Source organism: Grus americana, chromosome 25 (assembly GCF_028858705.1).
Source record: "Grus americana isolate bGruAme1 chromosome 25, bGruAme1.mat, whole genome shotgun sequence".
Classification (NCBI taxonomy): domain Eukaryota; kingdom Metazoa; phylum Chordata; class Aves; order Gruiformes; family Gruidae; genus Grus; species Grus americana.
Window position 1 is genome coordinate 1,149,804 of NC_072876.1, and position 24,876 is coordinate 1,174,679.

Below are 24,876 nucleotides of genomic sequence, written 5' to 3' on the forward strand. Positions count from 1 at the left end.
CAGGGCCATGGCCATCAGAAGGGTTTGTGCAGCCCCAGCAGATGTCAGCTTGGCTGGCACCGGGGGTATCCACTGGACGGACCCTTTAGCTTTCCTGTATCTAAGCCTAGCGACTAATTAAAGCTGCTTGGGGACAATTACCTGGAGTACGTTCTCCACTGTGACATTCATTTCTAGATTCTGCTTACAATAGGCTTGTAGTCTGTTGTTGGAGAAGCCGTAATAGTAAGGTGCAGCAAAGAGGTAGCTATTCATCTCATTAAGGAAAAAAACATGAAGCAAAGGTAACAGCACTGATTGTAAATACAAACTGATGGCAGAAGTTAAAATGCAGTGCCTGTTAATGCAACCCTGACAAATAATCCTCCCAGGTTGTGCCTGGCAATCTAGAGCAAACGGAAGGTGAGCTGCTGTACGTGCAACTTTGGACAGATCCTTCAGTTACTTTAGATTTAAGGATACAGGGAGTCTTCAGGAGGCATGTTTACTTCTCCATAATAAATGTATCTAAGCATAGACTCAAATGCTTGCTTGCTGGGAACCATTTCACCTATAGAAATATTCACTTGCCCATCTTCTGGCATGAAGGAACGGAACATGGCTTCAAAGTAACTGGAAAAGGAAATAAAAGCGATGTAACACATTCTGCAAGACAGATTCTTTAAGCCAGTCTTGTTCAAAGGCTGCCAGCAAGCACTGCAGCTTCCAAAGAAGAAAATTCAGGTGGCAACCTGGGCAAAACCACTGCTAAATTATTGTTTCATATATGTCTGCCTGTGAGAGGACTCAAAATAAAATCCCCCTAATTTCCATCAGCACTACCTGAAATTTGTCTCTGTTTCTTGAAAATTAGGACACATGGTGCTTTCATTTTCACCTAATTTGCATAAGACCCAGCAGAGAGCTTAAAGCATTATGAATTTCCTTGGTATCTACAGGCTGCCAATCATGCAGGGTTGTTTTAAGAGCTGTGAAATGCTTCTGGTACAATATCACGGTAACTAATACTGAATATTATTACTGGGACTGGGAAAAAATTGTGACAGTATTTGAGGTAGAAATTTTATGTGAACACTTAATATTTGGCAGAACATAAAGGTGCAGGTACACAGAACACACAAGCGAAGGACAAATCCACTTCACCCATGTCCTGAGGAGGGAGAACAGCACCCATCTTCACAAGGGCGAGCTACCTGCCTCTGCAACAAAGTACGGGAAGAATCTAGTCTCTGTTATGCACTGGGTTTTGTTGTGCTTATTCATACCCAGTCTTAAATATCAGCAAGTGAGAAAGATTCAAGCTTCACACGATTCAAAATGGATGTTCACCCTCCGAAGACTTTTTCTGACCTCAGTGACATCTGCTCCTTTCCACTTCACTGAAACCACCTTATGCTTTACAGCCTTTTTCCCTTCCTGTGATTTTACAGACTCTTTGTCTTGCAGTGCAGCTTCTTACACATCCTTGACAGAATCTCTATAGTTTTAATTTCCTCCTATCTTTCCCTGCTGGGTATTAAATTGAAAAAAAAAAAAAAATTTAATCACTGTTGCTGAAAGGCCTATTACACTCACTGAGTAAAGCTGCACCTTACACGTTGTGGATACAAAATTCGTCCCTGTCTTCTAAAAAAGGCAAGCCGACCACAGATTGCACAACACTGCGTTTTACACCTAAAGTATTTGTTAGAGTTTTAGAAAACAGCAACTCACCTGGAGCGCGCTGCTAGGATTGCTTTATGGGCTGGCCGCGGGTGGCCGTCTAAGAGAAGGATGATATCACAGAATTCAGTCCCAGCTCCTTCTAGGTAAGCCTTCATGTCCTGAATTAAAGATGTTCCTGAAAGTTAATGTAATGAAATCGTTAAAGACACGACAGTTCCAGGTGACCAGGTACTATCAAACTAATATATGGCCAAGCCACAGCTCCAGCCCCTCTTTCCTTTGGGACCCCTGGGGTGAGTTTGAGGCTGGGCCTTCCTCAGGATCTTGGAGCAAAACGAGCTTCAGCCTTCCCCATCACAATCCATTACTCACTGCCCATCCCAGAAACAAACCTGGCAGCTCTGCTTTCAAACCGCTGACAGCAAACACCGGCAGTGGCCATACTGAAAGGTGGTCTCCATAGATAAAGAAATCTGATTTTTCCCCACCCTCTTCATTATTTCCAACCACCAGGAATATAAAATTTTGTCTCTTAATGAAAAAGCTTTCCCAAATCCTCAATAAAGGCTTCTTCTATCCAACATTTTAATTAACCTTTGAAAATACAAAATAACTAAGAAGTAGAGCACATTCAAGTCTGATCCAAACTCACTCATGTTTTCAAACTTCATCTTTTAATTTGTTGATGTTTGGGTCTCTCGCACCATTCCAGCTCTGGATATAGAAGCTGGCTATGCCATCTTCTGGGCGGTGCACCTCCCTGCTCCCTGGGACAAATGCCAGCCAAAGGCTTTCTGCTTGACCTTCCAGGACTGGCTTCCCCATCTTTCTCTCCAGTCCCTGATTATTTTTGTGCAGTATTCCAAATCAACACTGGCAATGCCTTTGAACTTTGTGGCCTCAGCAAATTTCATTATTACATTCCTTTTTTTGTGTGTCAGGATGATAAAATCTTGAATAACACTAGTCCCAAATCAGTCCTTGATGAATTCCGTAATAGAACTGTAAATCAAATCTTCCTCCAGTACAATCACAGACTGAAAATGAAAGGCATGACCATTAGTGCAGGTTATTTATCTTTTCAAAGTCTTCTCCTCCCTACCTTCTGTTCCTTTCTTCCATTAACTTTTCTTTTTCTTGGTTAATTTTTCCATGCTTCTCTCTTTCTCTCTCACACACAAAGGTCAACCTTGTCAGCAGTGGCTTGCTCACAAGATCTCCTTCTCCTGCTCCTCTTTGGTTAAAACCCATGAGCAGGCCAACTCCCCACTCAGCTTCGTTACCTTCTAGTCCATTTAAACTGCATGTCCACTGCCTTTTCCTTGAATCATTCTTTACACCCTTCTGTCACTTCTGCCCCATCTCTCTCTGAAAAGATCAGGATATTTTGTTGCAAGAACGTGACTATTTAACATGACCTTTCATGTGTTTTGATGGGGAGACTGTTCTGATTGAAGCTCCCTGGGAAAAAACCGGCATGCCCTTAGCCTGGGAAACAGCTTAAGCACAGTTATACCAGCTGGAGAACCAGTGGTCTGCAGTGGCCTACTTCTCAGGCTGTTTCCCAGGCTAAACAAACCATTAGCAATGCAAAACCAGCACAACTAACTACTTTATAAAGCATAAAAATTACCAATGTCAAGCGGCTGATCGGAGTGTGTTCGAACAGGAGGTTGCTGCTTTCTCCGTACGATCTCCACTATGAGGGATGAAGAAAGATGCTCGAACTCCTTCATCATTATTACTTGATTAAAATGGGATTCCTTCACCACAAAGTTCAGGCAATGTTCCTTAAAAAAACCCCACAATATTAATACAAAAATTACAGTTTACAGTATGAAGTCATCCTCCAGCATCACATAAATGTTACCATGTTACACGTGTTCCTTTTCCTACCACCCTCCACGTGGATCCTGCAGCTGGAACTATCACACAATGACCTCCTTACTAAGTCACCATTCGGGGTCCCTTCTTGCACAGGAAATTCAGGACAATTCTAAGCATCTAGAAAAACCTGACTAAGAAATAATAACAAGGAAAAGATAATTGTCTGCTCTGAAGCTTTCTAAAATAGGAATCTCAGGAGATGCCGAAAACCTCACGGAGCTAACTAAGATTGGTTGCTATCTTATAATAATTCTTTATACAATTAGATACCAAAAGTAGGATTGCAAACCCTTTTCTGTAAAGGTTGCAAACAGTCTGAGAGAGCTCTTGTAGGTTTTTGTATGACAAAATTGCTAGAAAAAACAATGTGGTGGAAAGGTGACAAATGAACCAGACCTAATGCTGAAAAGTTAAAGGGACAAAAAATGGCACTTCGTTTGCCAGTGTGAACCGAGGCTTTCCCTCAGGGCACTTTAATAAGCAAAAAATATAATCTATACCAGCTCACCAGAAGATGAGTGCAAAATTCACCCCAAGAATCATTACTACTGTCCATTTTCTGCCAAGTTATTTCACCTGGGATCCAAAGGGATCTGTCGAGGACTCATCTGTAAAATCTTTTAAACAATGGCTAGGATGCCAGAAAGAGCAGCCTTCTGCAGATGGCACCTACCCACGAGGACTAACACACACTTGAGATGACAGGATGCCAACTCCAGGCGATCCTGACCTTGTGTGGAGTTACGTGGCAGAGCCCGTTTCCCTGCTGGTAGCTAAGGCAGGAGGAGGTAGCTGGCTGATCTGAAATTAGTGGCACTCGATCCACCAATGCAGAGACACTCGCTGGAGCTTTTGGGCAGCTAATGCCATCATGGTCCTATGCACCAAAGGCTGTGCCAGCATCTACATCCTTGCTGCTGACCCCGCTGCTGCCCTCCCGGATGCCTTTCCTTTGCCCAAACGCAGTGCACAGAGTGCCCGAGGGAGTGCCGGTGCACGCTGGCTTCTCCAGCCCTGCTTTGCTCACAGCCGTCAGCTATGTGGCCCACGGACGTGCACCACTCAGGTAGGCATTGCACGAGCTTGCACTGACTCCTGGACTTGGGTAGAGGAGTTGCTTCTCTGCAGGTTTAAGCAGAATCGGCTCTGGCCACTGTTGGTGGGAACCAGACCATCGCAGCAAATCCCAGTCTGAAGCCTGGGGGTACAGACTCTACCATGACTTCCAGCAAATGCCTAAAAGCCCTTGACCCACTACATACAGAGAATCGCAGATACATTCTGTTTTTCAGTAGAGTGTTTTGCAGATCAAAGGCATGAAGACAGAATTCAGGTTTTTTCATGAGACCAGGTCTGTTTGCAGTTTCTGTATAAAACAGTGGGACCAGAAAACGCACTGGTTCCATCTTGCTGCAGTGAGAGTGAATTGATGGAGACCCAAAGTCACTCTGCCCTTTACATCCTACAGGGCAGATATGCAAAAATATGACACTAGAAAAAAACCTACATAATATTCATGAGCAACTGCAGGACAATCCACACTAACATATGCTCAAGCAGCTATAAATATAGGTAAGAACTGAATTTGCAAAAGCCAATAGCTTTTGCAAAACATTAATTACACAGATTTTTATTTTTTAAATTTCCTATCAGTTACTTTGTATGCAAAACGCGATTACCTTTAGCTGATCCAGCTGAAGCTTGTTAGCATTTTCACACACAATGAGCACATTCTGCAAATCTACGGATGCTTCAATATATTGAAGGCAGAGCTGTTCCAGTCGAGAGAGCTTGAAGTTTAAAGCTAGTTTGTATACATCCATAATAAGTAACACATCCTGCACATGGCCTGAAATTACAAGAGAGAAAAATGCTGGAGAGCTCACAGAACAAAAAGAAGAATCTTTCTCAAAGTATTTCTTTTTACATCAACCTGAGCATTCGGAATGGTAGGATGGGCAGCGACTGGAGTATTTTATATAGGGAAAAACCAATTCCATTGCTGGTTAGACAAAACCTGAATTGATACTAAAAAAGGAGTTTCAAAACTGAGGCATGAAATGGCCACCCCAAAAGATTTTTTGGGCAAAGATTTTGTGACAATCTGGATCACAATTTTTCAAAACCCACAAAAGAAAGTGAAGTCTCTAAAAACTCTGACAAGCTCCGAAGCTAGCAGCCCGACTTTCCAAAGTGCTCAGCTGCCAACAGCTCTGCTGAAGTCCCTGGGTTTTACGCAGTATTAGCAATCAGCTCCCCGATTTTGACAGACCCTTATGAAGGCACTCTGTGCTTGTGTGTGTACAGATCCGAGGCCAGTCTAGAAGAGAGGGCTGAAGTAAGAGAGAGGCAGTGGGGACCCTCGTAGGTCATTGCAATGGGGACATCAACTCAAGGAATAATCCCCCAACAGCCTTTGCTTTCCTCACAGGACATCTCTGGCCATCTGCTGTAACTACTTCTTGACAAAGAAAAGCCTTCTTGCACGTCACGTGCCTTCCCTGTGTCTAACTGGAAAATCCCATTTGATAAGCGTGCCCAATTCTATTAGCTCAGCCTTTGGATGGATCCCCAAGGTGCTGCTCTTTGAACCAAGAGGAGCAACTAGGAATACAAATGGTCAGGACAGGGCTGTTGGAGCATCCCAGCAGAAATGGATGGACCAGGGAGAACGTCCGATGGGCTCGGAAGGGTAGCAGACTGCTTGGGAAGCCTGTAACAAAGGAAGAGCTCAATATGGTCATAGAATCATAGAATGGTTTGGGTTGGAAGGGACCTCACAGCCCATCTAGTTCCAACCCCCCTGCCACAGGCAGGAACACCGTCTACTAGCCCAGGTTGCCCAAAGCCCCATCCAACCTGGCCTTGAACACTGCCAGGGAGCCAGGGGCAGCCACAGCTTCTCTGGGCAACCTGTGCCAGGGCCTCCCCACCCTCACAGGGAAGGATTTCTTTCTAACATCTAGTCTAAATTGACCCTCCTTCAGTTTAAACCCATTCCCCCTTGTCCTGTCACTACACTCCCTGATAAACAGTCCCTCTCCAGCTTTCCTGTAGCCCCTTTAGGTACCGGAAGGCCGCAATTAGGTCTCCCCGGAGCCTCCTCTTCTCCAGGCTGAACAAGCCCAACTCTCTCAGCCTGTCTCCATAGCAGAGGTGCTCCAGCCCTCGGATCATCTCTGTGGCCTCCTCTGGACTCTCTCCAGCAGCTCGATGTCTGTCTTGTCCTGGGGACCCCCGAGCTGGATGCAGTACTGCAGGTGGGGTCTCACCAGAGTGGAGCAGAGGGGCAGAATCCCCTCCCTCGACCTGCTGGTCACGCTGCTGGGGATGCAGCCCAGGACACGGTTGGCCTTCTGGGCTGCAAGCGCACACTGCCAGCTCACATTGAGCTTCTCATCAATCAATACCCCCAAGCCCTTCTCCTCGGGGCTGCTTTCAATCCATTCCTCGCCCAGCCTATAGTCGTGCTAGGGATTGCCCCGACCCATGTGCAGGACCTTGCACTTGGCCTCGTTGAACTTCATGCGGTTCGTACAGGCCCACCTCTCCAGCCTGTCAGGGTCCCTCTGGATGGCATCCCTTCCCTCCAGCGTGTTGACCACACCATGCAGCTTGGTGTCGTCGGCAAACTTGCTGAGGGTGCACTTGATCCCACTGTCCATGTCGCCAACAAAGATGTGAAACAGTGCCGGTCCCAGTACCAACCCCTGAGGAACACCACTCGTCACTGTGGCGTTCTCTATGGTGAGGGTAATGATATCCTTCCCTTGGTCTGATCCTGTCCTGAAGTGAGCATGCTGAGGATTAGTGAACCAGCTGAGAGTGGGATCTAGCAACGTCAGCAGATGCCAATGCGAAGGTTCTCTTGTCCCCATTAATTAGGCTTGCTCTCAGACAGGCCACCTTGCAGGGAAAGCCTTGGGACAACTGCATAAAAATCATTATTCTCCTGAGGATTACTTTTATAGAAATGGAAGATCCTGGTAGTAAAGCTTTCAGCATTAGGACAGACGTACGTCACTTTACCTGACTGTGCCACGTGCCTGCAGCTTCCCCAGCCCCTCGAGCTGGAGTTCCCCACGTACCCAGTCTGACCTCAACAGCCCAACAGACCTCAGCAACTCAAACGCGGCCACGAGTTAAATTTGCTGTGTGGGAGCCGAGAGATCTCTGGCTATTACCTCCCAGCCTGTAAGTGTTTTTAACTTGGGGATCTTCAATGAATGCATCAAGTGGATTTTTCCTTTCTTGAGGCATTCCTTTGGATTGCTGAAGAGATGATAAATACTGGCTTGCTCTGCCTTTCTGTGTGGGCTGTTTGCAATGGATAAAAACAATACTGGGAAAAGGAAATAAGTCACCCCAGGATACATGGTCCTTTCCAGGCAGACTGCTGTAATGTTCAAAATACCATGACATTTTTGTTTGTTTGGGCTTTTTTCACCTTTTGGAATGATCAAAAACCTGCTTTGCCTTGACGTTTGAAAAGAATTAGGAAGAAATAAAGCACTGTTAGTATGCTTTGATAGAAATCTCCTCTGTTTTTTTTAATCTCAGGTAAGTATTAAGTGCTTAGAGCAGGATTGATCATCTGCAAATGCTTGATCCTGCTTTGTATCAAAATTCATGTTTGCTCTCCATTTGTTAGTTTTGTGGGTTTTTATCCTGCTGTCCTACCTTTGCGAGGGTATTTTATTTTATCCGTATACAGAAACTGCATGAGCACCTCGAAGGGTTGCGCCTCAGCCTCTCGGATGGGCACTTCCAGCAGCGGCTGCAGGCGGCACAACTTGACATTCCCACCAATCCCAACCTTCTGACATGTCGAATGTCCCTCGTCTTCAACATCTTGCTTTGATTTCTAACGAGACAGAAAAAACACTCAAACATGGCAACAAGGCTGTGTTGGCTCACACACATTACTATCAAACCAGAGGAAAGAGCCTTCTCATGACTGCACACTCTTCAAGACCCAGGATCTCTTTATCTTCAAGATTATCTTCAAGATAACAAGGAATTCATATGTCTTAGACTTACTGTTCCATATCCTGTGACAAACATGGATCAGAACAAACGTGAGCTCCTGGATAAAGGTCAAAAGCAGACCTCAGAAAAAGGGAGGAATGAATTCGACTGAGCTCCCATTCCTGCCCTCGGCAGGAACCGCATCTCTCCTTGGAGAAGGAAGATGCAGGAGCAGGTTCCACAGACCCCTGCCTTGCAAAGTCAGAGCTCAAAGCGCTGCACAGAAGTATTTTAAGCCACTCGTTACTTTCGAGTTTCACTTTGACAGCCTTTCCCAATGAAGATGGAGGGCTGTGGGGTGGCAAAGCGATTAACTAAGGGGCAACGAGGCATCCATATGTCTTATTGCAGGTTGTGTGCTACCGCTTCCTTCAGAGCAGTGAAATGCTTGCTACTGAAAAGCTGTAAGTGGTTAAAATTAATAGACAATGAAGCAGAGGCACCAGATCTTCAACTCTGGAAAAAGCCAGGAAATACTAAGGTAAAGGGAACAGAGCCAGCCTCAAAACCTTAACACTGCCTTCCCTCTAATCTGTCTAACCTTGCGGGCCACCCCCGATGACATGCAGCTTCTACCCTCCCCAGAGGGAGGGATATGCACACCTCCCCAGGGCTATTCCACAAGATTAGAACTCAGACAGCTTTGAGAGCTCCCAAGAACCATACAGCCAAATCCAGATAACTGGATTAACTTTGGCTGCTCCATGCTACGCTGCCCGCCTGGCCCGATACACATCCAGTAGCCTATGTTAATACTAACTATCCTCTTTATTTTACTTGCTCCTTAAGATGCATCAGATGCTGCTCCGATCCCACATCGTTCTCAGCAGATATTATTATTTTCCTGACAACCTTATTTCCAAAACTGGGCAGAATAACCTTGCCACAAGATTACTTTTCTAAAATACTCACCTGTTTCAACCTCTCCCTTGCCTGTATGATTTTCTTTTTCAGCCACTTGCAGCGAGCTGTAACAATTGCGGTATGCCCTCGGACTCGTTCTTCCTTCTGTCAAAGGCAAAGGAATAACACGTATTAAACTTTTATTCCCAAACCACATGGTGGTGGCAGATGGCAGAAGTCAGAGAAACCCGGGCTGCACTCCTGGTTACTATACATTTAGTTTAAGTTAGAATCAAAGGCAACCTTGCATCTGCTCTGCACATCACAGATGAAATTCAACACCTATTTTCCCTAAAGGCTAACGGCAAACACCATTTGGGAAGAGTCTTTGTTACGTTCACTGAGTGGAAGCTGTTGCGTAGGTTCAGTGTCACAGATACCGCTTCTTACTGTTGCATCTGATTTTTGGTTTAATTTTCTCTTTTCAAAACAACAATATGTTTTTTTGCTATTGTTCTTCATAATCTATTTCATCTGTTGTTGAGGATCTGTTATCTGATCTCTGCAAAGTGGTTTTATAACTTTTATTTTGCAAAAAGAACGCAGGTTCAAATTTCTCATGTCTTCCTTCAGAAAACATGTTCTTTTAAAAATTTTATAATTGTTTCATTACTAGAGAATCATTCCCCTGTGCTGCTTTTTCTCATTCTATTTCATTTCAGTAATTAAAAACGGCTCCTGAAATGATACATGGATCTGCAAACCACTGACCGGCTCTTTCCAGGAGACAGTTGGGACCTCGATGTACGAGGGTCAGTAGTATCATTTTGATATTGCAACTATATGTAATGTGCTCTGAAAAATTTGCGTTATGTCTCAGTGATCCACAGATCTTCTCAAATTAAAAGTTTCTTCTCTTTTGCAGCTTCATAAGTTTATCTGGATTAGTGGAACTTACTAAACCAGACAGACATCATTTTTACCAATGACGCTGCTCTTAAAATTTAATTCCCAAAGTTTCTGGCACAATCATTGTACAATTTGCTTTTTCCCAGCAAACATGCTACACGCGCAGTAACACCCCCCTTGGCACCTTTTCAATAAATTCTACTCACCTCTCCCAAAACAAACTCCAAGTCACTGAACTGCCTGTTTTCCCACAGCCTTCCATAATCTTCATGAAGAGTGCATTTAGGGTAACAAGAAAACTAAAAAAATAAAACCCCACAGAAGACAGAATTCATTTCAAATGGCTATATCCAAAAGCCCTGTAGTTACATATAATATTACTGGATTTTCTTATTAACTTGACCTCAATGTAGTATATAAAGTAGAAAATAACAAGCAAACCAACCAAACACATGCAAGGGCTTCCTCTGTGGTGAGGGTAATGAAAGATAACACGGAGTAACATGGAAGAATTGTGTCTCATCGCAACTTGGAGGTTTCAGGATTTGGTGGCTCAAAGTCTCACCTGCTCTCAGGACTCGTCTGAGGGTCTCACGCAATGAAAATAAACTTGAGTGTATGGGGGAATTGAGCTGGTGTGAGTATCTTGAATTTAAAATTCCCATAGTTACTGGGAGGAGTGGGAGTGCTGCATGAAGATAAAACTTCAATACAAAAAGCTCTGACCCAGGAACCCTTAACCTGACAGTACACGAAGAGGAACGGTCAAATTTCAGTTAAACATCCTGGCAAATCCCCTCTGGTACATGTTGCAATAATTTGCCAAAATAAGTTGTCATGAGCTCTGTTAGGACTTTAGACGGCACCGGAGAGCTTGCCCTTACCAAAATCGCTGTCCAGATAACATATCTCTAAAGATATTAAAGATATATATTAATTTTTGGCAGCTGAATCTGAAATGCAAAGGCTGTCTGCGGGAAGGGTGCAAAACAAAAGCCATCAAGCTCACGGCGAGCTAAATCAGAAACTCCACCACATCTGGAGACAGAGCTGGAACGATTCACGCAGAATTGGTGTGGATGTTTATCAGTGACATACCTGGAACCTGTACATTTCTCCACTCCTAATGTTATTGTCCACCGTGCCACCGAAGATGTACATAGCATCTGAGATAACAGCTGCAGCGTGGAAGAGTCTCCCACTGGGTAACTAGGGAAAGAAAAGGACAAAATAGGTGAGGGAATAAATAAAAGCATCTTTTTTTTTTCTCCCAAGAAAAAGGACCTGCAACAGATCAATGGTGAGAGGGGAAAATCAATGTAGCCTGAAGTGACACGACTGCTTGCACCCTGAGATTGATATTTATTATATTTTAGGATTGTTTCCTAGTGTATCTAGAAACACTTTCCAGTCACGTTTAAAAACACCTATTCATCGCACTTTCTAGTCAGAACGTACATACACAGGGCTCTACATATCATGAGAGTTACAAAATGGATCATTTACCAAACTCAGCCGCAACACTAAGTTTTACATAGGAAAATAAAACGCACTTCTACAAATAAACAGATTCTGCAAATGGGATCACTGTGCAAACTCAGAGCTTATTCTGAGTAATTGTTGGGAACTTAAAAGGTAAATGCTCATCTATCCCAGCGGGACACTGAACTCCAGGTTTGCAAACGCACGCCTCCCGCACAGCTTGCTGGGGCTGAACCATCTGGCTCAGAAGCCCCCCCCCAGCAATGCCGGATTCTGCATTCCGGAAGCTCAAAGTTGGTGACTTGACAGAGCTGGCACCACGGAGTCAAGTCTCCTTTCTCCATCATGCCAGGTCCACAGAAAATAAAGCCACCCCACGCTGCACGAAGCTTCAGCTATTTATAGGACAGAGGGATCGCACCGCCCTACGCAACACGCACTTCACGGTGGAACTGCAAAAATTGGATGATTTTTGAAGTAGGAAGGAGTCACCACAAGTCAAAGCTGCCGTGACCCTCCTGCATGGGACAGACCGCATCACTTTTACCCGTTTCTTCTGATGTTACACAAAAGGTATCTGATTAAATTAGCACATCTCACTGAGATATCTCACATAAAGTCTTCAAGTGGTGATATTAACTTCATTTTTTCCTCTAGTTTGATCAGGCTTGTTTTTTCTTCTAGGCAGCAAATCTCATTAAATGTTTGCCTACAAAATAAAAAACTCTCTGGTATAAGAAATCTTCTCTGCTGGTACATATTTATAGACACCACTCAAGTAAACTCAGACACGAAACAAGATTATGTTTATCTGGAGAGACATATTTTCCAGGAAACCATGCTGACTGGCATTTTTCATTACCACCGAATTATCCCTTTTACCACAGCATCAAACAACGGTCTCATTTAGCTTGTTACTCACCAGACTTTCCATGACTTTTTCTTTTCTTCAAACTACAGCTTTTAAGGACAGAATCCCCCATGCAGTAACTTGAAGGGGTTTTGGTTGGGTTTTTTTTCCCCTCAGATGTACAAACCACAGATTCGGTCACCTTAAAACACACATTTGCCCACACCAGTTTAACAAGCCACCTAGATTCCTCTGGATAAACAAGATACCATCTGTCTCCGGCATCCTCCATGGATACTTTATCAAAGAAACTTTAAACTTGGTGCTAATAAATACTGTGATGGGAAAATTATGGAATAATATTGATCTATTAGTACCTTCCTGCTAGGCCCCTGCGCGATAGCTCTCCAAAAGAGGATGAGATTACTGTCAAATATAATCTATTTTATATGGCCTCTGTTTCTTCTTAGTAGTAATTTCATTAATTAAGATGTACTGACTGAAAAAAATCGAACATATTATAGTAGTTTAAAAATACATCAGTGACCTTTACCAACTGGACCTCCAACCTCATCGCGAAATATGAAGTTTGCTTGCCAAGACCCATTTCCACACAAGTGGATGGGCTGATATTAGCTGTAGTATAATACCGTTCTTACAATTGACTCTCCAACTAAAAACCCCCCAACAACAACAACAAAAAAAAAGAAAAAAGAAAAAACAGAAAAAAAAGAAAAAAAGGACTGTTCTGTCAGAGATCAAATGCAGGCCACCTGGTTTATACTTATTCAGGTCATTTTTCCTGCCTGTTTTTTTAAATAAATAATACTTTAGCTTTGTTTTTAATTGAAATAATTCTTAATATTCACTAGTAGTTGCTTTTAAAAAGCAGCCATTGTATTTAAAACCACATTTTTTTCAATCAAAAAAAACTTACAGCATTTTCACAATTGGTGCCAGAAAGGAAACATGAATCATCTGAATATTTAACCAAGTAACACAATACTTGCTAGTCACATCATATTTAACTCAAACGATCTGTAAGAAACGTTATAATGATGATTTTTTGTTTGTAATGGTTGGTACCAGAGCAGTCAAGGAACCAGAGCTTTGTCACTTACAAGTAACTTAAGCAATCAAACCACTCTACTTTTTAAATACATATAAAGAAATGTAAAATATGAAAGGATCGCCCAGAAAAAGGAAGGCCATATACAGTTCATCAAAACATTGTGCAGCTGAGGGTTTCAGTGTATTTGTTTTGCTGAATCAGAATAGCAGAATCCAAGCCAGCACAAACCCTCACACGGTGACGGCAACCCTGCCAAGCGGTGAGATACTGATGCCACCTTCAAGGAGAACAATGCTCTGCCCTGCCAGGACCAAGGCTTTGGCCAGAGAAAAGATCTGGCCCAGTACAAACCAGGGCAGCTCAGTCCTCAAGAAAATATTCAAGGCAAAACAGTTAATAGCGCTCAGGAGCATAAACAGTTGGAGAGGCATGGGCTCCGTGTTCCTCATCCACCAGTGCCAGACGCCAAAAGCCTGCCCTGCCCTATCCTGAATTTTTTTTGGGGCGTCTCCCAGGATGCCAAATCCAGCTGCTGAATATGTTCAACCCAGGTGCAGTTTATATGGAACAGATATGAAATAATGTCCCACGCACTAGTGCACCCAGTCGAATCTGATGTGATAAGACCCCAAGAAGGTCAGTTCATGCAAAGGTGGGACAAGAATCACGGTCTACAATAGAACAAACCTGTCTAAAACCTGAAAGGCACTACAGGGTCGCAGCCACTGGATCGCATTCCCCAGTCAGAGACTGAAAGAGCGTACAGAAACCCAATCAATTTCAACACAATCACTCTACTACAAATAATCTTGTAGGTAGAAAAAGGTGCGCCATGTTCTTCCTATTCAAGCTATCTGAATTTTCCTTGCTGCAATTTAAGCATTAATCACGTTAACTCTTGTCCTACCACCAGAAACCAGGCAACTCCAGCTCTTTCAGCTTTTCAGTGGGGTCATACTTGCTCTTACAGCATGAATTCTCCCGATGGTCCGCATATTTGTACTCCATCCATCTGCACAAGTTGCAGATTATCAGAACCGCCTTAGACAATGAGTCCATCACTTGGGAGTGACTCCTTGCTCCTAACACGCAAAGCCAAGGTTACACTTAGGAACTCCTGCAGTCAGAGGAACAAAGTCAGCGCAGGGCGAATGTGAAACTAAGCCTTTGTTTTGCAATATAACACGTTTATCCTAATTTCTGTCTTTTACAAGCACAGTCTAAGCAACTATCCCACATCCTGCTTGTGACATAGGAATGTGTTGGGTCTCCTTATTTTACAGTTGGCAAAGAGGCTCAAAGAAGTTGTATTAATTTTCTGAGATCATAAAGACTACAGTAAGCTAACAGCATGCGCACAGTCTGCAGGATATCTTTCAGCTGCCTGCTCTGGGTAGCATTTTAACGTTATTCTGGTACTTTCTGCATTCCAAGTCTGGCTGCGAGGGCTCTGAATCTGATATGGAGAAGTGCAGATTTCTGCTTACCAGCTGCCAGGTAGTGAACATACACTTCATGCTATGAATCTGTCAGTGGATTTTTTGGACAGTTTTCTTCTGATGTCCTCTTGCCCTCTTTTCTCCCAGTGTTTCACCTTGTTAGGTTCCAAACTCCTGCCAGTAGTAAGACTGCTGTCTCTCTGCAGTCCCATGAAACTCCATTTAGACTTGGCCACGTTCTAAATTGCTAAAAGTCAGCACTCTCTTCCTGCTGCTTATTGTTCCACTTGAAGCTAAAATCCTTCCAATGCCACCCCTGGTGGCCTATCCTTTGGTCCTTACCCGTTAGCTCCCAACTGGCTCAGCACCCATCCCAAGGCAAAGCCCCGGGCACTCCTTCGCCTGGAACACAACCCCTGTCTGTCACCCCCCCAACCTGTCGTGTGACCATGTCCAACAGGGTCACAGCCCCGCAACTGTGCGTGACCTTGTAATTCCTCCCATCTCCTATGCTACGTGTGCTTGTGCAGAGGCAGCTGAGATGGGCTGTTTTCACAAGGGGAGAACAAGAGCTTTCCCAATGCTGTCTGCACCAGACGTGTCCTCCCATGTCTTCGCTTCTCTTCAGATGATGGCAACCCTTCCCTGATGTACCTCAGTGTAAATATTCCAGATAACAGGGTGAGAATTGCACCCAGGATTATAGTGATAAATGGAGCCATTACACCACAGAGCCAGGCCCGTGTTAGATATGCTTAATGATAAAGGCACACCAGTACACCTATGGTATAATTATTATATACTTCCTGGTATAGTAACAACTGCTACCTAAAACCAGCGCTGTGCAAACACATCTTCAGTTCGGCAGGTGAGATAATCTGTGCAAAACTATACTCTCGATTTGCAGTAACTGTCATTTCAGTAAGGGTTTCTGCTGGCGCAACTCCAGATAGTCGCGTGTGAATCCCAAGTGCTATTGTCCTTCTCACTGCCAGTGCATGCAAGAACGCTAAAAATCACAGACTGCAATGCACTGCTAGTCTGAATGTATTTGTCAGCTCTAGATCCTATATTTACCTCGCAATCAGTGTGATCTCCTTACTTTATTAGCAGTGCCTGACAAAAAGAATTTTGGATTCAATCCTGACACCTCTGATGATCGGGGCTGGCACCCCTCTCTGAGATAAACTGCCTCATTTCATCTGTTGAAGTGTTTTCTCTATTTAAGGTTAATGAGATTTGCATCTGAGGCTCTTTTCAAGCTGGAATCTTTTGCTTTCAAAAGCAGATCTCATCAGTCACCTTTGCTTCCCTTTCAGTATACCCTTCCACACTGCCGGCATGATTCAAGCCATCGGTTTCAAAATTCCAGTATTTCAGAAGCTTTTCAGTTTTTTGGGTTTTTTTGCATTTCTTGTGCTCAGAACTCACTCTGTGTCCTGTCTAGACAGCACAAATTGCGTTTGTCCTGTGCTGCTCATCGGAGTTCTGATTTGACTTACAAAGCTGTGCATTAGTGTTGCTTCTCCCTGTGCTAGAGCACCTAGCAATCATTCAAATAGTTGAGATTACAGCCCTAAGCATCATCTCTGGGGCTGATTCCACATACTTGAAAATAAACTTAGGTAAACCTGTGCAAACCCCTACATAAACTAACTGATTCAAATTTTAACCTCACCAGGAATATATTCAGCTTCACTTGACATCCTTAATAAATTAAGTTGAATCAATGTAAAAGTAAGATTAAATCAAATTAATAGTTTCAACTCAGGGGTCAATACTAGTTTTCTATATCCAATTTAGAACTCACATGTACAAAGTCGAGGTTTAAATGGTTCTTAGATTACAGTTTAAGCTGAAATAGCTCAAGGAGAGAAACATTTCAGGAGAGTAAAAAGGAGTGGAGGAAAAAAAGCATGTACAGGGCCGGAATTTATTTCTCTCTCCTGGAATAAATTTAACTTGCATTTTTGAAGTCTTTTTCACTTCCAAGTGTTTCTTTACCTCTGAGTCTGCTGTGGGTGGCTGTTTAAATGTTGCTATGCCGAAATCTAAACCAAATACATCCTGAGATTTTCTAAAACTACATTCTTCTGAGGGCAAGGAGGGAGCTTCTTCTGGGGCAGATACTCTCTCAGACCCTTCTGGATGGGACACCTGGTTACACGATTTAAAAACAACAGTGTGTAAAAGTACAGACGGGAGGCAGGAGAGACCGGACACGAAGCAGGAGTCCCCCCTGTGGCTGAAGCTCCAAAAGATCGTGCCCACGCATCCAAAACATTCAGAATCAGTCCAGAGAAAGCACCGCAGTCTTCTTTGGAGCCCATCGCTGTGACTGAACAATTTAACAAATCAGTCGTCTAGTTTTCTTATGTTTTTTGCGATGACAGAAGTACACCGTAATCAAAATCTCAAACGTTAATTGCTTTTTGTCTGCCTTCTTCCTCCCACGGTTCTTCATGAGAAGCTGAGGGTTTTGTTTAGTGCCAGAAGGAAGAATGCAGATCAGGGGGCGAAGGGGCAATATCTGTCAGCTCCTCCCATAGCCTGAGAGATTTCCAACATTTTGGCTTGATGAGAGAAAGGGGCAGACGGACCACCGTAAAGAGACAACCTGTACTTTATGTTAAAGCTGACCAGCGCGTCTGGAAGACAACAAAGTAAAACCTTTTCTACAGCTGCTACGTTACACCGCAGCATGACGACAGGCAACGCGCACGGAGCCGACGCAGCCGCGGCTGCTCCGCCAGAGAGCCATGCGCTCCTCTTCGTGGCCAGATGCAATTCTTCGTACTTCTGTCAGGAGAGCTGGGTCAGCTACATGACGGAACGTTCCTGTAGCGAGATTCATTCTCTTGGCTGTGAAGAATATATTAGCTATACTATTAGTGCAGGCTGTGACTACTTGTGCTCTTTTCAGTGTTTATCTCTTATCTCTTGGTCATTTCTCAAAGCATTTCTAATGTGTTTTCAGTGCTTTTTCAGACTGGAATTTCAACACTGTGTGCAATATTAGGCAATAGCTAAAATCAAATCCACGGCAGTTGTTTCAAGGCTGCTTTCTCATTCTCTCAGCTTCTCAGAAGCCTTCTTATATTTACAGAATACTTTTATACTGTCCTCACCCTCACATGTGAATGAGCAGGTATGAAGGAAGCTGATCATTGCACTGAAGTCCAAAGCCAGTAAAGATGCGCTCACATCTCTTCCACAATCTAGGAACACTGATGAGCCTCTCTATCCTCCAACACCACTAAAACCTCTAAGCCAAAATGAAATAAAAAGACTTAAAGCCATCAAACAAACAAACCTGGTGAACCAATATGAAGGTAAAAAAAATTATAAAAATCTGTTTTTCCTCTGAATCTGGAAGAAAACCATAAGCTCCAACAGGTCCAAATGAGATGTTGTTGCCGGTAGCAAGCTGTTTATACTCAAGAGATGCTTCTACACTATCATGCCAGGACACAGCATAAAACTCTCAAACAGATGGGCAGACAGAGCTTTGGATATTCATTAGGTTCAAGGAGGTTTAAGGATTTATGATGTTTTCACATGCTGGGTGAATAAATCCATATGATTTTCAGACAAAATTGGAACAGACTTATTTTAGAGTGATCTTCAGAACACAGAGCTCTGCAAATGAACAAAGGAGAAGGCAAATGCTGAAGGGGTTTATTGTGCCTTTGCTTAGACAGTGACTCCTTTCAGATTATGGCAATGGACTCACCTAGCCTAGCTGATGGCTGTAGGTACCGGACAGTAAACACAGTGCTGGTTATAATCCCTGAAGCACCTATTACTTTGCAAAATCTGGCATGATATGCACCTAGGAATGAACACAGCTTGGGAAAAGGCTTCTTTCACCTGTAAGGAGCAGCATCCAGTTAACCATAGGTCAGTCAACCGCACGTCCGTCCCGAGAAGGTTATGGAGCAAATCCTCCTGGAAGCTACTTCTACCACTTGAAGGAGGTGACTGTGAACAGTCAGCAAGGATTTACCAAGGATAAATTTTTCCCAACTAACCCGATCATCTCCTACAAAATGCTGACTGGCTTCACAGATTGGAGGAGGGCATCGCATTCTCAGCAAGTCTGTGGTTGATACCAAGTTGTCTGGAGCAGCTGAAATGCTGGAGGCTGCTATTCAAAAGGACCTATCTAGGCTGGAAAAATGGGCTGACAGGTACCTCATGAAGTTCTGCCAAGTCCTGCTCCTGGGACACAGTAATTCCTTGAAATGAAACAGACTGGGGATGAGCTGTCTAGAAAACAGTTCTGTAGAAAAAAAACCTGGAAGTTCTGGTGGACAACAAGCTGAACAGGAGTCAGCAGCGTTCTCCTGCAGTAAGGCCATCAGCATCTTCAGCTGCATCTGCAAGTGCCTAGCCAGCAGGTTGAGGGAAGGGATTTTTCCTCCTCTATTCAGTATTTATAAGACCACATATGAAGTATTCTGCCCAATTTTAGGCTCCTCAGAACAAGAAAGGCATTGAGCTACATAAACAAGTCCAGTGGAAGGCTACCAAGACCATCAGGGGCTGGAGCACATGATGCACGAGAGAAGAAAAGGCAAAGGAGATGCCTTACTGTCTGCAGCTACCTACAGGAGTGCAGAGAAGACAGAGCCACTCTTCTGAGAGGTGCCTAGAAAGACAGGAGGCAACAGACACAGGCTACAGCACAGGAAATTCCTTCTCAACATGAGAGGAAGATCTTTTACATGATAGTGCACAAACACTGGAATAGAAGCCAGGAGAGGCTGTTGGATCTCTATGCTCAGAGGTACACAGAAACGGACTGGGCAAGGTCCTGAGAAGCCTGCCCTAACCAGACCTGCTTTGAGTACAAGGTTAGACTCGAAACCTCTGGACGTCCCTTCCAACCTACCTGCTTTTGTAATTCTAAGATTTCCTCCTGTTCTTTAACATACTACAGGTCTCAAAGCCCAGCTTAGCTCTTGTTACGATGGAAATTTAAGTTACATCTAAGATGGAAATTTAGCCTTTCCTTTTCCCCTCTTATTTTCCTGATTGTACGATACAAGAAAACATGGAATTAAAAATCTGTCAGAGATACCTGGAAAGGACCTCATCAAAGGCTATTTCCATTCCTCTGCCCCAAGCAGGGTCAACAATATCTACTTCATTCCTGAGAGAGGTTCATCTAGCCTGTTGTTAAAGGTAGAGACTTCTCAAAACTTTTCATGCAATCTTCAACACCGCACTACTGTGTTATGACAATCTCAATAAACACACTGCAGACAAAAATATTTTTGCCAACATAAATTCATCTATTACAGCTTAACAATGGTGTAAAGCAGAGGATCACCTCAGTAAGTACCAATTCCTCATATGAAGCTGTTAAGACCGAAGAGGGATTGTCATGGATTGTGGAAGAGGAAAGAAAGTTGAAGACCACGATGAAGAAACCTACAATGGAGGATAAATCACTAGATAGAAATGCAAAGTCATAAATAACAAAAGTTTGTTGCGATATCAGCTCTTCTACAGATTTTGCAGTTCTGGCTATGGTAAGTAATAGGGGATGGGACAGCGGACATCATTTGATATTCTGCTCTACTCCGAAGATGAGACTTTTCCATTTGGCATTCACTGGAGAGTGTTGCCTGGAAGAGGGAGGTTAATTCTTTAACAATGGCCTTCCAACACGTGCCATTATCGCTGCAAAGGTCAGACTATGAGACAATCTTTAACTTATTTACAGCTGCAATAACAGTAAATTCTCTTTCCTTTAAAATCATTTTAATACATCAGTTGCAACTCTGAAAACTACTGTTCATGTATAATTCATCAGAGAGGATTACGCACAATTTAACGAGCAAATATTGCTGCATTCAATGAAAATGTCTCAAAAGATAATATACTGAAATCTAACAACAGATTACACAAAAACAAGTGACCAACCATTTGCTGCTTTTTGGCACCGTGGTGTGTATTCAAAAATCAAATTACCATAACAGTACTTTTGGGAACTTAATCTGACTTCCTGCACAAAACAGCCTACAAGTCTTCATTGAAGTCGTACTAAAATGGAGTCTTTCTTTCAGGAAAACTTCCTTTTTAAAAAATACCAAATTCTGCTTTAGAAGTAGTGAATAATCTACCGAAAAGCTCTGATAAAATGTTCCAATGAATCATTACCCTCATTCTTTACAATTTGTAAACTTTTATTTCCATTTCTTTTTTAGTCTGAATATTTCTAGTTTCAACGTTAAGCCACTGGATCTTGCTTTACCAATAGACCAAAAAGTCTCTGTTCCCCAGGTAGGCCAGCGAAGAATTAATTTCCTAAACCTCCCCTAAAAGAGACTACGCTTCACAGCTGGCCACTGTGTTTCGCAATCTTTAATCATTTTCAGATTTCTTCTCTGAACAACCTCCTTGATTTGTGAACACAAGATGGTGAGATATTACACTGGAAGATCTATCTAACGAAGATGACGGTAATGTATTTATGTTACTAAATGATACTGCACTGCGTCGGCATCTGGAGCCAAGAATATCATCAGTATTCCCAGCCACTTTACGTTACAGGGAGCTTGTCTCAGCTACAGTTTGTAAGTCATTGTTTCCAGGAATACTGTAAGGGAAACTATTCGCATAGACCACACACCCTGTTCTTAGATGTATTACTTTACGCACATACTGAAATATGTATTGCTTGTGCGCACCTTAAGAAGAAAGCCAAATCGCTCTGAGCAGACTGTTATTTTAATCATTAACAGGCAAAACTCTGGACAATTAGTAAATATTAGGGGAAAACTGTGATTTTCTGTTTTCTTTCAAGGTCGTTGACAAAAGTTTATAGCAATGCAACAAGAACCAGTCTCTAAAGGCCCTAAGCAGAGTAACTACTCCTCATTCCAAACCGTATTTCATACCTTTCAGTTATCCAACTTCGCACCCATTTAATGCGAGTCATGTTAATACTGTGTTGTTCTAATTTCTTACCCGTGAGCTACAAAAATATATTCCTTCTGCCTATCATCCACACACGCCTGCATTTTGCTTTCTCTGGCAAAATTCTGTAAAAGGATGTAATAAACATCCCGCAGAAAGGATATGAATGGAGACTTGACAAAGAGAAGTCGAGCTGTGCAACAACCTTAACTACAGTTACTCTGATAACCAGGTTTTTAGGAACACTAACATCTTCAAGATGTCCCTCTCCAGCTTACTGAGCACACACTCGAAAAGCTCACTGCTATGAAGATCCTAAATTTTTAAAAAATATTTTCTCAAAAGGATGCAAGTCTGAATACTACGTATTATTTATAAACACAAAAAGTATCAGTCTTCTCTGGACTGTGAAATGCTAAATTTTGTCTCTCCTAGCAGAACATGACGCCCTGACAACTACACTCACCACATCTGAAGGCAGATCAGGTTAGGGGCCTTACTGCAGGAATTCGGGGTTTTGTTCACATAACAACATGTTTCTTTTGCCTGAAGATACCTCAACGGGTGTAACCGATCTCTGCACAGGGAGACCATGGCAGACGCATCCACGGTAGGATGAGTAAGTCCTTTTAATCCTTCTTAGCTGCCCACAAACCACGTCATCTGAACAAATCCAGAACTGTGACTCAAAGTAAGCCAGAGAAAGTTACCAACACGTTAACTCTGCTTTTTGCCTATTAAAAGAAAAATTAAGAGCTCTGAAAATCAGAAATTTTTATTGCTCTTGACTTTGAAAGGCATAACCGTGAGACTAAAATGTTTCACAGGCCAAGTTCTAGAGATTTCTCTCATAACTTCAGGAGAGAGAGATTGCTCACTAGTCCCCGCGGTCGCTGGGGGCCGATGGTAATTCGCCTGGTAACGGGGGAGCGATCCACAGACAGTCTAACGATCCCACGCGCTGACCTCCTCTAAGCACTGCGAGGAAGGAGAATTTTCTTCCTCTTCCTACGACACCTTGTCCTCTATGAGGCACTGCCTGTTTCCAAACATCGCTTTTGATTCTGCAGGGCTGCGTCCACAAACGGCTGTGCGTCCCTCCCCGCCGTTCCCTACAACGCGCTCCGCTGGCGTAGCACAAACCCTGACTGCCGCGTGCACGCGCGTGTCTGTCTGCTGGGAAGCAACTGTGCAAGATGGGGCATTTTCCCTCTTATCGCCTGCTCACTTTTTATGCTGTTCCAACCTTCTTCAGAAAGCCAAGGATATTTTGAGGTCAATAGGAAAACTTGAAGCCAAAAAAGAAATAGGAAATTGTATTTAAATTCTTTTAAAATCCTCCAATAGCCGTGTATAAAGGAAACCCAGCACCTCAGTGCTGGGTTTGGCAGTGTTACGCAGGCAGGGATGGACTCTGACGTGATATTCCTCTGGCTGCCTTTGAAAAGTAGAACTCCCAACTGTGAAGATCATCTAACAGGAAGGATGGAGAACAGCTCTGTGTGCTCTGTAAAACATATATGTATGCGTATTATAACGTTAAGACGAAGGTATGAGGAGGTATGGATTGCAATTGTGCAGTTCAGAAAGCGTGTCTTCATATTCATTTTGGAGACATCCTAAAAGCATAAACTAGCGAGTTCCTGGTTTATTTTTGAAGTGCTGACCTTTAGTTTCCCCTCTTCCACTTACTAAGCTGTTTTCCCATCCTCCATGCCACAGTGAGGCATTGTCAACAATTTCGAGAGACCTGGGCAGCAAACTAGAACAGGTCCATCACCAGACTTGTCTCCAGTTTTTGCTCCACCTCTTTACCCAAAATGCAGAAAATGCAAGACTGTCTCAGTGCACCTACAGCGCCTGGTACTTGATTGCTGCCTGTCCTCATGAACTACTCCATGACCTTCGTGGAACTCACCTGCCCCACTGTTATTAATGCTCAAATTGTGCCACCTTCTCTGGTGAAAACCTCGAGATTCTTCAGTCTCGTGGGACTTGTCACCTCCCATGTCGCCCATAACAGGGTTGCAGGGGCAAATACCGTTTCCACCTGACAGCCTATTTCTAGTACTGACATGCGTAGGTCTGAAAAGTTCAAATCACTCCTGGGTCACTCTGAAAAGCTTCTCAGGGCTGGCTTAGTCTTAGTTCAGTGAACAATAAAGACTAGACTGGCAGCAATCACTCTCCTTCAGCACAAGTGTAAGAAATCTCTTTTGCAAAGCACTGTAAAAACCACTACTGACCTCAGCTACATCAGCACCAAATCTTCTTACGTGGGACTCAGGAGGCTTCACCCACTCCATGCTCAATGTCCAAAAGAAGAAAGAATTAAGGAAATTCATCACATGATGATAAGTATGAAAGTTAACCCAGCTATAGTGCTGTTAAGTGAAGTTGTAATGCAGCATTTCTAAGATCACGTAACATAAAATACAATAAAAATACAAGAAGAACATATGCTATACAGATTCACAGAATCCCAGACTGGTTGGGGTTGGAAGGGACCTCTGGAGATCATCTAGTCCAACCCCCCTGCTAGAGCAGGATCACCTCGAGCAGGTCGCACAGGATCGTGTCCAGACGGGTTTTGAATCTCTCCAGAGAAGGAGACTCCACAACCACTCTGGGCAGCCCATCCCAGGGCTCGGTCACCCTCGGAGTGAAGAAGTTTTTCCTCATGTTCAGATGGAACTTCCCGTGTTCCAGTTTGTGCCCGTTGCCCCTTGTCCTGTCACTGGGCACCACTGAGAAGAGTCTGGCCCCATCCTCTA

At 43.5% G+C, this 24,876-nt stretch overlaps 1 protein-coding gene across 2 annotated transcripts in view; it reads right to left on the minus strand.

Moving 5' to 3' along the window:
• LZTR1 (leucine zipper like post translational regulator 1) overlaps nt 1-24,876 on the minus strand; it is a 38,946-nt gene that overhangs the window by 4,381 nt on the left and 9,689 nt on the right. The window contains exons 10-19 of one of the 2 annotated variants that reach the window (XM_054803688.1): nt 17,180-17,332; nt 11,431-11,541; nt 10,539-10,631; nt 9,493-9,588; nt 8,233-8,416; nt 5,232-5,401; nt 3,299-3,455; nt 1,714-1,840; nt 463-612; nt 142-247 (exon numbers count right to left, since the gene is read on the minus strand). In XM_054803688.1, coding sequence (XP_054659663.1) covers nt 142-247; nt 463-612; nt 1,714-1,840; nt 3,299-3,455; nt 5,232-5,401; nt 8,233-8,416; nt 9,493-9,588; nt 10,539-10,631; nt 11,431-11,541; nt 17,180-17,332 — 1,347 coding nt within the window. The remainder of the gene's footprint in view (nt 1-141; nt 248-462; nt 613-1,713; nt 1,841-3,298; nt 3,456-5,231; nt 5,402-8,232; nt 8,417-9,492; nt 9,589-10,538; nt 10,632-11,430; nt 11,542-17,179; nt 17,333-24,876) is intronic. The other variant, XM_054803687.1, reaches the window with a different exon arrangement.